Source organism: Gopherus flavomarginatus, chromosome 5 (assembly GCF_025201925.1).
Source record: "Gopherus flavomarginatus isolate rGopFla2 chromosome 5, rGopFla2.mat.asm, whole genome shotgun sequence".
Lineage (NCBI taxonomy): Eukaryota > Metazoa > Chordata > Testudines > Testudinidae > Gopherus > Gopherus flavomarginatus.
In genome coordinates, this window is record NC_066621.1 from 22731246 (window position 1) to 22745414 (window position 14169).

The 14169-nt window shown below is 44.2% G+C and overlaps 1 protein-coding gene across 8 annotated transcripts in view; it reads left to right on the forward strand.

Annotated features, from left to right (window-relative positions):
* PPP1R12B (protein phosphatase 1 regulatory subunit 12B) overlaps positions 1-14169 on the forward strand; it is a 602395-nt gene that overhangs the window by 54704 nt on the left and 533522 nt on the right. For all 8 annotated transcript variants that reach the window (XR_007774748.1, XR_007774749.1, XR_007774750.1 and 5 more), the window contains exons 7-11: positions 421-500; positions 892-1037; positions 5104-5216; positions 11267-11464; positions 12317-12399. Coding sequence is in view for 5 of the 8 variants with exons in the window: in XM_050956104.1 (XP_050812061.1) it covers positions 421-500; positions 892-1037; positions 5104-5216; positions 11267-11464; positions 12317-12399 (620 nt within the window). In the remaining 3 variants the exon portion in view is untranslated. The remainder of the gene's footprint in view (positions 1-420; positions 501-891; positions 1038-5103; positions 5217-11266; positions 11465-12316; positions 12400-14169) is intronic.

The following is a 14169-nucleotide window of genomic DNA, read 5'->3' on the forward strand; positions in this document are numbered from 1 at the left end:
CTACAGGAATTGACACTTGATGACAACCTCCCCTCTCCCCCACCCCAGTTTTGTGCATGTGCTTGAAAGAACAGGGCAGTACATCTGGGGCAAGCATCTGACCCTTAGGGTCAAAGGGGACTCCCCTCCATCAGCACTGTTGCTGATTTCCATGGAATTTCCCATGAAGTGACACTTGAATGTAATAATGTACCTGGTATCTACCTTACTCTATTATAGCTATTCCTGGCCATGATGTGGTGGGCTTATAGATGTGTATTTGCCTGTCTGATTGAACAACAACAAAGCACTTAACAAGGAAAAACACCTGCCACTTCCTCAAAACGAGGTTTCGGATGACTTTAGACTGATAACGAGCTGCTCGTGCTGCTGATGCCTGTTCAAACATGACCTTCCCATTCTTCTCCCACCTTTTGACAGCTGCGCAGTGAGAAGGAGACGAGAAACAAGCTAATTGAAGCTGACATGAATGGGAAACTGCAAAGTGGACTCTTCAAAAAGTAAGACCCACAAAACAGCTGGTGTAGCTTTTGTCTTTTCTACAGTCTCCTACATGCCTGTCTTCCCTGGGTAGCTATCTCCAACTTCTGTCTGAAGACTTGATGATCTCAATTTGAAACCTTTTAGTACAGCTAGAGGGATTGCACTCTAGTCCACATTTCCCCAGGCTGAGTGGAGCTGTCCCTGCCAGCATGGGGAATGCAGGATCGGGAATTTCACCCATAACAAATGTACTGGGTAGGAAACGGTGGGGTGCAGAAGTGTGTAAGAGGTACTTGTGTGCTTACCTGTTCTAGATATAGTGACTTATCTGTAGGTTTCTTAAGAGTAAAGGTCACAAATAGCTGCTTTCCCCTGTTGGTACATCTTAAAAACTCCTATTTGTCTTAGCAAAGAGAAGATTCTTTATGAAGAAGATACTCTGAAGTCCCGGGAACCAGAAGAGGAGAACAAGGAATCGAGCAGTTCCAGCTCTGAGGAAGAGGAGGAAGCCGAAGAGGATGAGGCTTCAGAATCAGATGCTGAAAAGGAGGCAGGTAATGCATAATGCAACACTGAGATTTTAGTTAATTAAGATACGAGGCCTCAGCTAGGGAGTCCCACTCACTGTTTTTTCAAAGGCTAAATGCATTTTAAAAATGTTCCTTCAGATGAGCTGAGCTGCTCAGTAAATCACATGGACTGGTACAGCATATGGTGGATAACTGTATAGTGAGACATCTTTTAAAAAATGGAAGACCTCACTTTATTGACCCTGAATTTATTTTAAAACAGATGAATACTTCTTAGGTGCGAAATTAGAATTTGATCTCAATACCCAAAATTAGAATTGCTAGAAAGCAAAGTAATGGTGAATTTAATAGTCCTTGCCCCGTCCTTTCGTTTAATACAACTTTGCAAGACCCTTTAAGAGGGATAAAAACTTTCATCTTGTCAAATGTTTCAAACCAGCATTGTTGTTTCAAGCACTGAATGCAAACAGGACATTTTCCTTTTTGTTTACTGGCTCATAGGTCAGCATAAGTGTTAGTAAAGATCTGGGGGTAGGTTTTAATGTATGTTCTCCATCAGCTCTGCGTCAGGACAAAACAAAAATGTTATGTAGGTCTTATATAAACAGTGCCTTTTCCTCAGCATAAGTGTGTTAAAATGCTTTGAATTTTTGCATAGCCTTCCCCACCAGACTATGCTAACTGTGGGATGGGCAGTAGTTAGACACCCATGAAACTTTGTTTTTAGATTTTTTTTTTTCCATTTTATTTTTGGGGAATTTTGTGTTTTTGTTTCATCAGCCCTGTCTCCTCACACACCCCTCGCGCCCTTCCCCTCCGCACTCTTTGTACAGCTGCCAAACCCTCCTGCTGATTCCCACCTGCTCGGCACGCATGTGACCTTTGCGGGACCCGCCATTGGCTGGATGCACTCTGTGTGGTGGAATTGATCCTGTTAGCTCACCATTTGTGCTCATGGGTGCTGCCATTGGCTACTGACTCCCCCCTGGCTGATTAGAAGCTTTTGATTTTTTTTTTTCCATTTTATACATCGCTTTTTGTTTTATTTTGTGGTTATTTCACCTTTGAGAATAACACGGGACTCTCGTTAGTTTTCAGCATTACTTGCCTATGTTCCCCCTTAAAGGTAAAAATTTTGGTGAATGAGAGCTTTTGTGTAACCAGTTCAATGTGTGGAGAAAATAGTACTCCTATTGTACCTTGAATATAATGAACTGAATGAAGGTGTGTCTAGAAGTTGATCTTCTAGTTAACTCATTTTAATGCCGCTCAGTAAAAGCCACTTGCTGTTGTTCTAGATAAAGGACTAAAAATGTGTTTTCAGGAAAAATAAACCGTAGGAAATGGAAACTTGTTTCCTGTTACATTTAAATACTCCATCACCATATGGAAAGCTTTTTCTGTTCTTGGTGTACAAAGGTTTCAGTCTGTTGAAAAATAATGGATTCACTAAGTACATCATGTAATCTCATACTTTAGCTGCTGCTGCTGCTAACTGCTGGAGTTCCAAGCTCCTGGTTTCTTCATAACGTCTCTGTGGCTTCAGTTAGGAACCTAGTCAGGGTGTGTGGGGTGCACATGTTGTTCAAGTGACAATATTTAGGTCTCTGCTTCCTGATTTACCCATATCTCTGCAAAGAGGGGCTGACCGCAGATTCCTGTGACACTGTTTAGCTTTCATCCCCAGAATAAAAACAGAAAACAAGTCTCCCCCCTAGTGTTCTATAGATGTAAGACTGTTAGGATCCTGGTTGTTCTGAACAATGACTTTAGAAAGCTACAAAACAGCATTTCATTGGGTGATGATGGTTCCTATTTTATCAATATATTTTCAGTGTTTTTCACTGGATAAGGAAGACGAATATTGATCAAGAGTTAGTGTGCCTGTGGATTATAACTGCACCTTACTCGGTCTATTTCCTTAGCGTGCTAATCAATAAATCTTTACTCCATTGAGCACTACAAAACTGTCAAACAGCTATGGAAGCACAACCTGGCTTCTGTCGTGCAGCGAAGGAACTATCACTTTGGCTCTGGTTGGACAAACTTGAAGATGGATGATGTGTTCAAAGGACCGAAGCATCTAGGTTGATCTTGGCAGAACTGGCAGTTTAAAAAAAAAAAAGTCTTTGTCTATGTATATTAATGACAAAGATTAAAAGTTTTTTAAAATTAAATCTTTTGGCATGTAAATAAAATGTCATATGGATTTTAGTCCATGTGTAGTTGCTCTTCTAATTAAAATAGTGTTTAACAGGCAGCAACTTTGTCTTGTAATCTCGGGTCTTGCAAGCAAAGCAGGGGCTTAAATGAAACATCAACAAGTAGGCTTGGCAGAATAACTTTTTTTTTTTATAATTTTGAGGGATAATATCTGTTTTCAAGCATTTTTTTTATTTTTATCCATTTTAAATTTTCACAGTTTCACAATTATGAGGTATTCACATTTTTTATTTTCAAATTAAATTTTCAGCTGTGGGAAATTATGGGGAGATCAAACAGTTACTTAATGACGGACATTAAGATTCAAAAAATTAAAACTTTATAGCCATTAAAGCAATTTTATTAACATTGCATGTCAAAATATACAAAGTACAGTAAATAACCTTAAATTAAACTAGTAAGTTCCTAAGCAGCATCTTTCTTAGCTTTGCCTATCTGTACATTTTGATTGAGGGAAAAATTTCTTCTGTTTGTGTGTACAGTGAAATCAGCGTTTACTGACATTTACCAATTTAAAAAAAGTAATCAATCCTTCCAAACCTGCCTGTAAGGAGCGGTTTAGCTGCAGGAAGTGGTATCACATAGTGTATCAGCTTCAGAAATGGTATGGATGAACATTATACAAATATGGAATTGAAGTTAAACTAAAGTCAGAGCAGACCTGTTTTGGCAACTCTTTGGTGTAAAGTAGCTTTCCCGTATGTAAAACACAGATGTGTTTTAATTGCTGATTCTGGTATGAAAACTTGAGAAGGCAAAAGAGCCCAGAATTTTTTGTCTTGGCCTTATTTCTTACAACTCTTACAGGAGTTTAGAGCCCTATCTCTGCTCAGCTCTCTGATTTGCTCAAAGCGAGTGGAGGCAGCCAAGTGAAATTGAGACATTCCCCCGTCCCTGAGGAGCAAACAGCAGTGCACAAAAAGTGCTGCAATGCTGTATCTTTGTGTACTAGTCTGCTTCAAACTGCAACTGAAAGATAAAACAAGTGCAAGACAAACTGTGTCAGGTGGGCAGCCCCAGCGCTGGCAGCCCCCACCTGGGTGCTGCGGGCCCAGCGCTCCCAGCCCTGGAGCTCCAGGTGGCATGGCCCCAGCACCCGCCTAGCCTGCCCCAAGTCCCGGCCACAGGCTGGCCGGCCTAGCCCCAGCGCACTTCCTCAGAAAGGAAGCATCTGTCTTGAATAGAAATCAAAAAGCCTAAATGGTGGAAGCTTGAGCTTGTAGAATGGAGCAACTAGGTAGCCACAGTATCTGTCTGTTTTCGGTTAGTTTATTCTTGACAATCTCCAGAGTGATCAGATAGTCCCAGCTGTACACAAAAATGAAAAATAAGTTATCCCATTGGATTCCCATCTTCCTCTCTCTGGAAGAGCTATGCCCCAAACCCATGGTGAATAGCCAGCAGAACCATGTCATGGTATCCCTCACATGACTGACTCAGACATGCATGCCACTACGTATATTTTGGCGTTGCAGGAATACTTTAGTCTCGTTCTCAAACCCATGTGTCTGTCAAGAATGATCAGTTAAAGGAAATCTAATGAATAAAGTCTGTTATCTGGCCTCAAATGCTCTCAGGAAAGACGGGACAGTTTACCTGCTGGGGGTGAAATAGATGGCTCTGTAAAAGCATACTTCAGTTCTAACCACTTAGTGCAAAAGTGTTTTTGGACTGGGCAGAAATACCTTTTGTTCAGTGAGTAGGCTTAGGGATGCTTCCCTTTATTCTGAGTATGGGGAACTGGAATGGTCTGTTATTATACAGGCTCTGGGTCTGCTTATTTGCATATCACAGTGGTAAAGGGAAGGTGGTTTATCAATGCAACATTCAAACACCTTGTTTTTCCTCCTCTTGTCTAAAATTGTAGAGAGAAAGAAAGAGTCCTTTGCCAACCATTCTGGTCATGAACCCAGGACTAGCGTCACTGAGCAAATACCACCACCAGAGCATAACTCCTTCACTGCAGCTCCTGCCAGAAAAGTAAGTGAATTGGGGATTGACTCAGAGTCCAACTGTGCATTCCATTGTTGCTTTAAAGCAATTGGTTGCACTGGACAAGAGATTTTCTTAACTGGTGTTCAGAGAGGTTGCAAGACTTACAATCAGATACTGTTCTCTCTCTGATTTAACAAAGAGGCACAGTTAATGGCATAATAGTCTGGGACATGCACAAATAGGGCTAATTTTGTCTGGTGTGCTATCTTTCCATTAAGTCACCCTCTGAAATAAGTTGGGCCATTTAAAAAAAAAAACACCAAAACACACTTTACTGCTTAACAAGTACTCCTGGTTCTCTGGCCAGGAAGGACCCCACTGCCTGTTCGGTGACAGAAGCAGTTTTGTTGACATCTCTTCCCCTAGTTCCTTCCAGCAGAAAGTACTGCAACAGAGGGAACTCCATTGAAACGGTCCATGTGGAAGCAACTGGTAAAATTCTTGTTTTTGCTCTTCATGGCAATGTGACAGCAATGCAATTGGTATTGAAGCACATAGCCTGAAGATCCATCCAGGTTACATAACCTGCACCAGACTTGATGGCACTGTATGAGCTATGATGCTACACTAATGAGGCAGAGGTGAGATTGCTTGTCATTTCTCTGGCAATGATATTCTCCCCCCTCTCCCTTGAGTGAAGCTCTCTATTGCTACTGAGATTAGACATAAACCTCTTCGGACTCTGAACCCACTTGGCTAGCAGGAGCCATGAATTTGGTCCCTATGTATATTCCATACATGCCCGAGACTGGAGAATTTGCAAGTAGTGTCTGTTGGTCTGTTTTTGGGCCCTGGTGTTCTTTGTGCTCAGTATCAATGGTATAAGGAGAGGTGCAGACCAACCACCTCTCCTGTTCATTCTTACTGTTGCCCAGCCCGAGTCGGAATCCTATGTCCAGAGCCATCTTTGCACTGTTTTCGTACCTGTAAATATAATAATGTATAGTTGCTAGTATTTTCAGTCTTTTAATTAGCATAGTTTAGTCCCCTGCGCTCTGCTCCCGCCCTGGGGCCTCCCCTCTCCATTTCTTTTCACTCCCCTCAGAAGGAGGACTATGCCTAGAGTCCTGGGATTTAAGAAATGTCTCTTGCCCCTGCCCTATTTCAGTCAGCGATGACAATTAAAGCTGCCTTTAGTGTCTTGGGGAGGCTCACATCTCCACTAAGTGCAGCATCTGCCTCTGCTGCCCTCCCCAAACTAGAGAGGCGACAAGAGTTTCAACTGAAAAAGTACTTCATGGAGAAAGTCATGAGACCCAGTCAGATCCTGGCAGGTGAACATAGGCCTCGGTCTGCAGGCAGTGCCCCTCTGAGCATGAGCTCCAAAGCAGAGGCCAGGGCTGTTAAGTCAGAGTAGTCATTGCCTCAGGCCTATTAGGAGAGTTAGGGGCATAGATCCCCTTCCACATTTGCTTCTAAAAGAAGGATCCTTCCCTGACTCTGTCCAAGTCAGGTGAGCCCTCGTGTTGATCCTAAAGATTCAGGTCTGCCTAAACCTGACCATGAGGGTAAGGTGTGAAGGAGAAAAGACTCGGTATTGGCTCTGGCTCTAACTTGAAAGCCAAAGGATTGGCACCTGCCAGCATTGACTGGGAGCTCCAGGATAGACTCCTCTTCAACTATACTGACTCATTCCCAGAAGGATCTACTGAGCACCATCAGTTCCAATCAGTGGGACTTCTCGTGTTCTGGGAGAGACTGAAACTTTTACCTCTTTTGAGGATATTTTCACCTTACCTTGTCGTCTGTTTCCTCTCCTTTCTGGTGTGATCCTCCTGAGGGGCACCTCAACAACAGAAGAAGAAAGAAGAAAGAACTCTTGAGGAGAAGGGACTAGTCCTCTATTCCATAGATGAACTGAAGCATTCATCTACTAGTACGGCCAACAGAGCCAGAATTTACCTTCTCACTGGTTGATTCTGATGTCCAGACAAGCTATCACTTCCATGTAGGGGGTTAGCTCAGACAGAGACAGCAGGAGATCTTGGACCCATCTTATGCCCAGAGGTGACCACCTAGAGGACCAATGGTATCCACTGCATTGAGATTCCCCCACAACCAGTTGACACTTCATACTGGCCCTGTTGGGATCCATGGGATCCCTATGTAGAGACACTCCAGATCTATGCATGAATCCCGCTGGCCCTCTCCTCCTAGTCAACACCAACTGGCTCCATCAGAGCACGTGGAAGGAGGAAATGGAGCTGGATCAGCCGGTTCTGACAGATGTCATCATCCTTGCCTGATGAGGCAATTGCTCCATTCTCAGCATCCCTGCCTGAAGACCACAGGCAATACCAAGAGTTCTTGAAGAGTGTGGCAATTGAACTCCAGATTCCATTCCAGGAGGTCCATGATATGCAGTATAAGCTCATGGAAATCTTGCAGCCCACTGGCCCCAATCAGGTGGGCCTCCCAGTAAATGAGGCTATCATGGAACCAACCAGGGCGGTATGGCATACTTCTGCATCTTGCACCCCCACCCTGAAAAAGGCTGAGAATTGCGAACAACCACGTCCTGTTAGCAAAGCACGATTTTACAAAATAATCCAAATTCTTGGAGTTCAAAGACACTCCATCAGTGGACAGGTCCAATTCCAAGCCCTCACCGAGGAAGGCAAACTGGTAGCTAAGACTTCTTTTCAATTTGCAATGGACACTGCTGATACTGCATCTAGAGCTATTGCTAAAGTGATACTTGAGGCTTGAATCATGGCTTCACTCTTTGGGATTCTTCAGGGAGAAATTCCATTGAGGACTTGTCCTTTGAGTCTAACCTCTGTAACGAAAAGGCGGATGAGTCACTGCACTCATTAAGACTCCAGGACGACCCTCCACTCCCTGAGCATTTATAGCCAGCACCGAAGAGGAAACACCACAAACAGGTGTATAAACTAAGACATCTCCCTCAACTGTTCTACCAGCAGCACCCATGCAATGTCTGCCGTGCAATGTCAGAAGGTGCAAAGCCCTAGGTAAGCAGCTCTTTCAAACACAGCCACTCAGCCCTATCCACCAACCAGAGGTTACTTTTGACAGGATGCTTGAGAACCACATATGTTTATTGATGTCATCTCCACCTGCCCCCCAAACCCTTGGTGGCCCCCTCGCATTTTTCACCCACAATTGGAGGGCAATAACAATGTGTAAGTGTGGACTGGATACGATCCACTCTGGCTATGCCATCAAATTTATCTCTCCTTCCCCCTTGCAAATTCCTTTCCTGGCCCATCTTCAAGGACCACCCTCAAGAGAAAATCTTCTGTAAGGAGGTAGACTATCCCCTCCAAGGAGGAGATATAGAGTAAGTGCCACCTTAGCATCTAGGAAAAGGGTTCTACTCTCTATATTTCCGTCTCCAAGAAAAAAGAAGGATGAAGACCCATTTTCTACCTACATCAGCTGAATATTTTTATTTGCAAATCATAATTCTGTATGTGCACATTGGCATTGATAATTCTCTTCCTGGCTCACGGCTCTCAACATGAAAGATATTTTCTTTCATGTGAGCATTCATTCATCTGCCCCACAGAAGGTTCCTCAGATTTCTGGTGGGACAAGAGTACTACCAGTTCAGATTACTTCTGTTTGGACTGGCAACAGGGCCTACCTCACAATGGTGGTGGCCCAGATGAGTCAAAACAGCTATACCAACTTCTTGTACCTGAATGATTGGCTCCTAACAGGCAGATCCAATCAGGAGGTTCAATCAGCAACCCTATCTTTGATCCATGTTCTGACATCCTTGGGAATTTGTGTAAACAAAGTCTACTTTGAGTCCCACAAAAATCTTAGATTTTATAGAAGCAACCAACGAACTGACTTAAGCAAGGGCCAATCTCCCTATGGACCAATTTCAGGCCATGAACAGCTTGATAAGTCAAGTCATCCTCAAACCACAGTCGAGGTTTGTCTTTCTCTGCTAGGCCACATGGCCTTGTGTACTTGCATAACACCAGTCACCAGGCTTCACCTCTGTGTACAGGCTGGCTTTGGGCTGTTTACTCTTCGGATAGAGACAAAATTAATACCAAAGTAACAATCTTTGCCAAGGTCACAGCTTTCCTGGTTTGATAGATGAACCTGGAGTAGGTGCATGTTGGAGTTTCCATTCTTTGTGCATACCCGATGGGACCATAATCTGTATTCCACTACCCACCCTCTTTCCCCTCTGCTTTGGAGCCTGACTAGATTTGCGATAGCGAAGGAACTGGGGAAGCAGTTGGTCCACATCTCCCCTTACACCCTTGGGCTCTAGGATTCAGGCACAGACCTACAGAGACAACGTTCAAATTTTCTGGTCTGAGGCACAAAGAACATGGGTGTACCCATGTTTGGAATACAGATAGGGACCGTACATGTCAAAGAACTTCCAGTTACAGCTGAGTAACCTTCATATCTTGCATTCCTTTTGGTGGCCCTGTGCTTAATGTCTCAGGTTCATACACTGAAGTGCAGGTTGTTATATGCTGGGTTTTTTGTTTTTTTTTTTTATTTAGAGACTGAGCTAATAGATCTGAGAGATGCAAGTAGTTTCATAGTTAGTCATGAATTGTTTTGTGTGTGCCAGTCAGCCTAATTGCTTGCCCAGAGCAAATAAAATAGCACTCCCTATGGCATAAACTTAAATTTACTTAACCAGGCAAGTGATGAGGAAGAGAGAGCGAGCAACTATGAATAGTGCAGTTAACCCTTTCCCTGCTGCAAAGCATTGCAGCTGTCTCAAGCCAATGAGCACTTTCTATGCAAGTATGAAAATCCGAAATGTCAGTAGTTTGAGACTTTTGATTAACTGAAGTGGATCATCAGATTAACCGAAATCCCTTAATTAACACAACTTCGCTTACAACAACTGTCTCCTGCCTCTCGAGCTTTTCCTGTGGGCTTGGCTACACTCGAAACTTCAAAGCGCTGCCGCGGCAGCGCTTTGAAGTGTGAGTGTGGTCTCAGCGCCAGCGCTGGGAGAGAGCTCTCCCAGTGCTGCAGGTACTCCACCTCCCCGCGGGGATTAGCTGCAGCACTGTTTACACTGGCGCTTTACAGCGCTGTATCTTGCAGCGCTCAGGAGGATGTTTTTTCACACCCCTGAGCGAGAAAGTTGCAGTGCTGTAAAGCACCAGTGTAGCCAAGGCCTGTGTCTCACTACCATCAGACTAGATTTCTTGCTGGGAAATGTCAGTATAATGGCCTCACTATGTCTAATAGCTGTACGGTCTCCATGAGGCACGTGGGTTAAGGTAATCTGGTAGTGTTCAGCTTTTTTTTCTTTGGAGCGAAATCCATCCAAAACCGCATTAAAAAAACATAAAGGTTGCAGAATTAAGTACACAGATCTCGAAATTCCAGAATTAAGGTCCCATGTGCAAACTAACTCTGTCCCATTGTAAATATGCATTGCAATAGTGTTAATTAAATGAGTGCGTACTTCTCAGGTACAGCAAAAAAAAAAAATACACATCTCTCCTACAACCTTGCACATGAGTAGATGGAGGCAGATGCTCTGCAGGAGCCTCCCTCTTCTAGTATTGGTTATTTTCGTGGCTCTCTCTAGCATACATAGAGTAATATGCCAGTACTGCAACATGCTACATATCTGAAACAAAGTGGTGAAACGAGTGTATATTTGAGGAAATAGTATGTGGTTGTATACTGAAGTCCATAATAAAACCAATACAGAGCGGCATGTACAGAATACACGGTTGCATGGTTTCTCATATGAAGTGTTCACTTGCACTCATGTGGGATGAACTGCATAAGGCACTTGTGCCTTTGCCATTCTTGAGTAGTGCACCCTTAAACACATGCTGGTAAAACCTTGATATTACATCTTTTTATTCCCTCTCTATATCCTAATTAACCTTAACTTGCATTTACAGATTAGAATTGTGTGTGTATGTGTCTAGCTATCGCTGGAGTCTGCATTGAATCTCATGCTTTAAAGTGTAACCTACTTAGTGAAATCCGCTGAGAAGTTAAATTATATACTGTCTGCAGAACCCTAGCTTCCTACCCGCTACTGTCTTCTCCCACTGCAGTTCACCAGTTTGCTCAACAAATCAGAGGAGCAAAAGGATGAATCTCCCTCATCTTGGAGGCTTGGTCTACGGAAAACTGGCAGCCACAATATGCTAAGCGAAGCTGCTTCCCGGGAGGCACTGAAAGAGAGAGGTTCCTCCATCTACCGCTCTTCATCGAGTCCCCGGATTTCTGCATTCTTAGACAACAAAGAAAAGGTCTCCTTTCCCTCAAAACAGTTTGTAGTGATTCTCGTCTGAGGGGTGCTTACCAAGCAGCGTCAATTAGCTTACCCATCTGTAAGGCCATCCCACTTTTGAGCATCGTCCCACTGGGTTTCAGTTATGGCCACTCATTTGTAATCTCCGTAATTTAATACCCCTCTCTTTCTTCTTGCAGCTTATTTCCATGCTGCTTGCATCTGTGTTGAGATGCTTTAGTACGTTTATACTTTCCTCCTGTTTTGAAAAATACACCATCTTACTTTCTATGTTGATAGTTCATGCAAAATTGTTGGAGTTCTGCCGAAGCATTCCTTTTACTCCTTCCTACCTAAATTGGAGCCTGCTTAGCAATTCCCCGGCGTTTGGCATCCCACATACTTCAGTGGGGAATGTCTAATCCAGCCAGTGAGTGACCTGTGTTCACAGTAGGTATTGTGCTGCTCTGAATCTAAAGTCTTCCTCAGTGTGCTCTCCATCCATTCAGCTCTGCTGTCCATTTACACACGATCTGTCTTAATTTAGAACTTGCCCTCAGTTACTAGCCTCACCTTTATCATGCTAGTTGCCAGGGAAGCCAACTCTCTAAAAAGAACATGTGATAATTCTGGAAAACAGATCTTTTGGGCTATTTCTTGAAGTGGTTCCAGGCTGATTCCTCCATGCCAATTTTTAAACTCAGAGGCTTGAAAATTGGCAGTTTTGGAAAAATTAAAAACTGAGTCTCACTTCTAGAAGCAAAAATGGAAACACTGTAATTCAGAGGTGTTGCTGAATGCCATTGAAGATGTAACTTCCTTGTGGAATATACATGATCTTGAAATACTTTGTTTTGTTTTTTTCTTTCAGGATAAAGATAGCAAAAACTACTTTGCCCCCATAGCCCCTAGAAGACTAAGCAGTACGGGTGACATAGAAGAAAAGGAAAACAGGTAGGACTTGGACTGAATTTAAGGCTCAGATTTTATTCTGGGGAATATTCTGCTGGAATTCACTCCTTGGAAATGCTTTACTCCTTTTTCTGTGCTCATGCTTCATAATTTTCACACATCACTCCCAGGCACATAGGTGTTTGATATGGCTCGAAATCTGGCAACGTTTTATGAAAAGTGAACTTAGTGGGCCCTTCCCTCAGTAGGCAATAGTATCTGCTCCCTAAACTCTTAAACTATTGACACACTTTCAGAATTTAAAATGTGAAACGCTGAAAACAATGATTATACACGCATTTCTCCCCTCCAAAGTAATACTATGCAGATGCCTTCTTGTCCTTAAAAATGTCTAAATTTGAGTTCTTGCTGAGACCCCTTTTTATTGTACTGTAACTCGCTCAAACATCATCTCTTCCATCCCATTTGTTTTTGTCCACCAGTTGCTTCTCGATATAGCTTAAGTTTGTGAACTCTGTTGCAGGGACTCTGCTGTGTGTCTATAAAGTGCCTAGCAGGATGGGGCCCCAAGTCTTGTTTTGTTACCCATTGCTGCTGCAGCAGTATAAAAATGGAAGCAGCATCTGTCTCATAACATGATTATTTGGGGAAATGCTGCCTCCAGTGGGTTCCTTGCAATGTAATCTAAAGGGAGTAAGATTTGAGCTTGGCTTGATTTGTAGAGCCAGCACAAACTATAATTGTTGTGAAGCAGTTACACCAAATAGGCTCTGAGAAACAATTTCACGGCAATTATAGGTTCTATACTATTCTTGTTATATCCTGCCTGCCGTGCTCTAGCTTCAGTCTCAAACTGCCACCATTATTTGGATCTTAGCAGACAATTTGTATTTGAAATTACAGGAGGGATGACTGATAAAGCTGAGTATTTTTTGAACAGTGCCTTAGACTGTGCTGTACCCAACTGATTGCTGCTAAATGTCGCTTGCTCTGTGTGATGGAGGAGGATCAGGCTATATTAGCAGATGGTATTCATAGTGTACTGTGTGACACAATTTTTCCAGTACTTGTCTTTTAACACCAGCCAAATCAGTGCTTCATGGAATGCTGTAGAGCAGTGGTCTCCAAAGTGGGGTGCGCAAGATGATCCACTGGGGGGCATGGCAGGACGAGTGCCACTGGGGGGGAAGGGCAGTCAGAGAAGGGAGGGAACGAGTGAGCGGGGAAGCTGCCCCACGCCCCCCACCCCCTTTGCAGGCAAGGACACCCGGAACGCTGGGGCTTTAGGGGCTGTAGGGCCCTGGGCGAAGGGGGCCCCAGGGCCCTGGCCTGCAGCTCTAAAGCCTCTTTTGGAATGCGGCCCTGAGTCCTCCGGCCCATGGAGGAGCAGGGGCAGCCATGCAGCCAGTGGCCGGAAAGAAGTGACGCTTTCCCCTTCGAAGCCGGCTGGAGAGAACTGGTGCTTTGAAGGAGAAAGTGGCACTTCTCTCCGGCCGCTGGCTGTGCAGCTGCCCCTGCTCCTCTTGAGTCCTCCGGCCCGTGCTCGCAGGACCATATTCTGAAAGGGGCTTTAGAGCTGCAGGCCAGGGCCCTGGGGCCTCCCTTAGCCCAGGGCCCTGCAGCCCCTAAAGCCCCTGCATTGTGGGTGGCCCTGCCCGGGGGTGGGGGGCAGCTCCCAGAATCTTGGCCATGGGGATGGTGCCGCACTGTGCAGAGTCACCTGCACACCCCCTTCACAAATCAGGAGCTGCCCTAAGTAAGTGCTCTGTACCTCCTGCCTGCCCAAGCCCTGAGCCCCCTCCTGCACCCCAC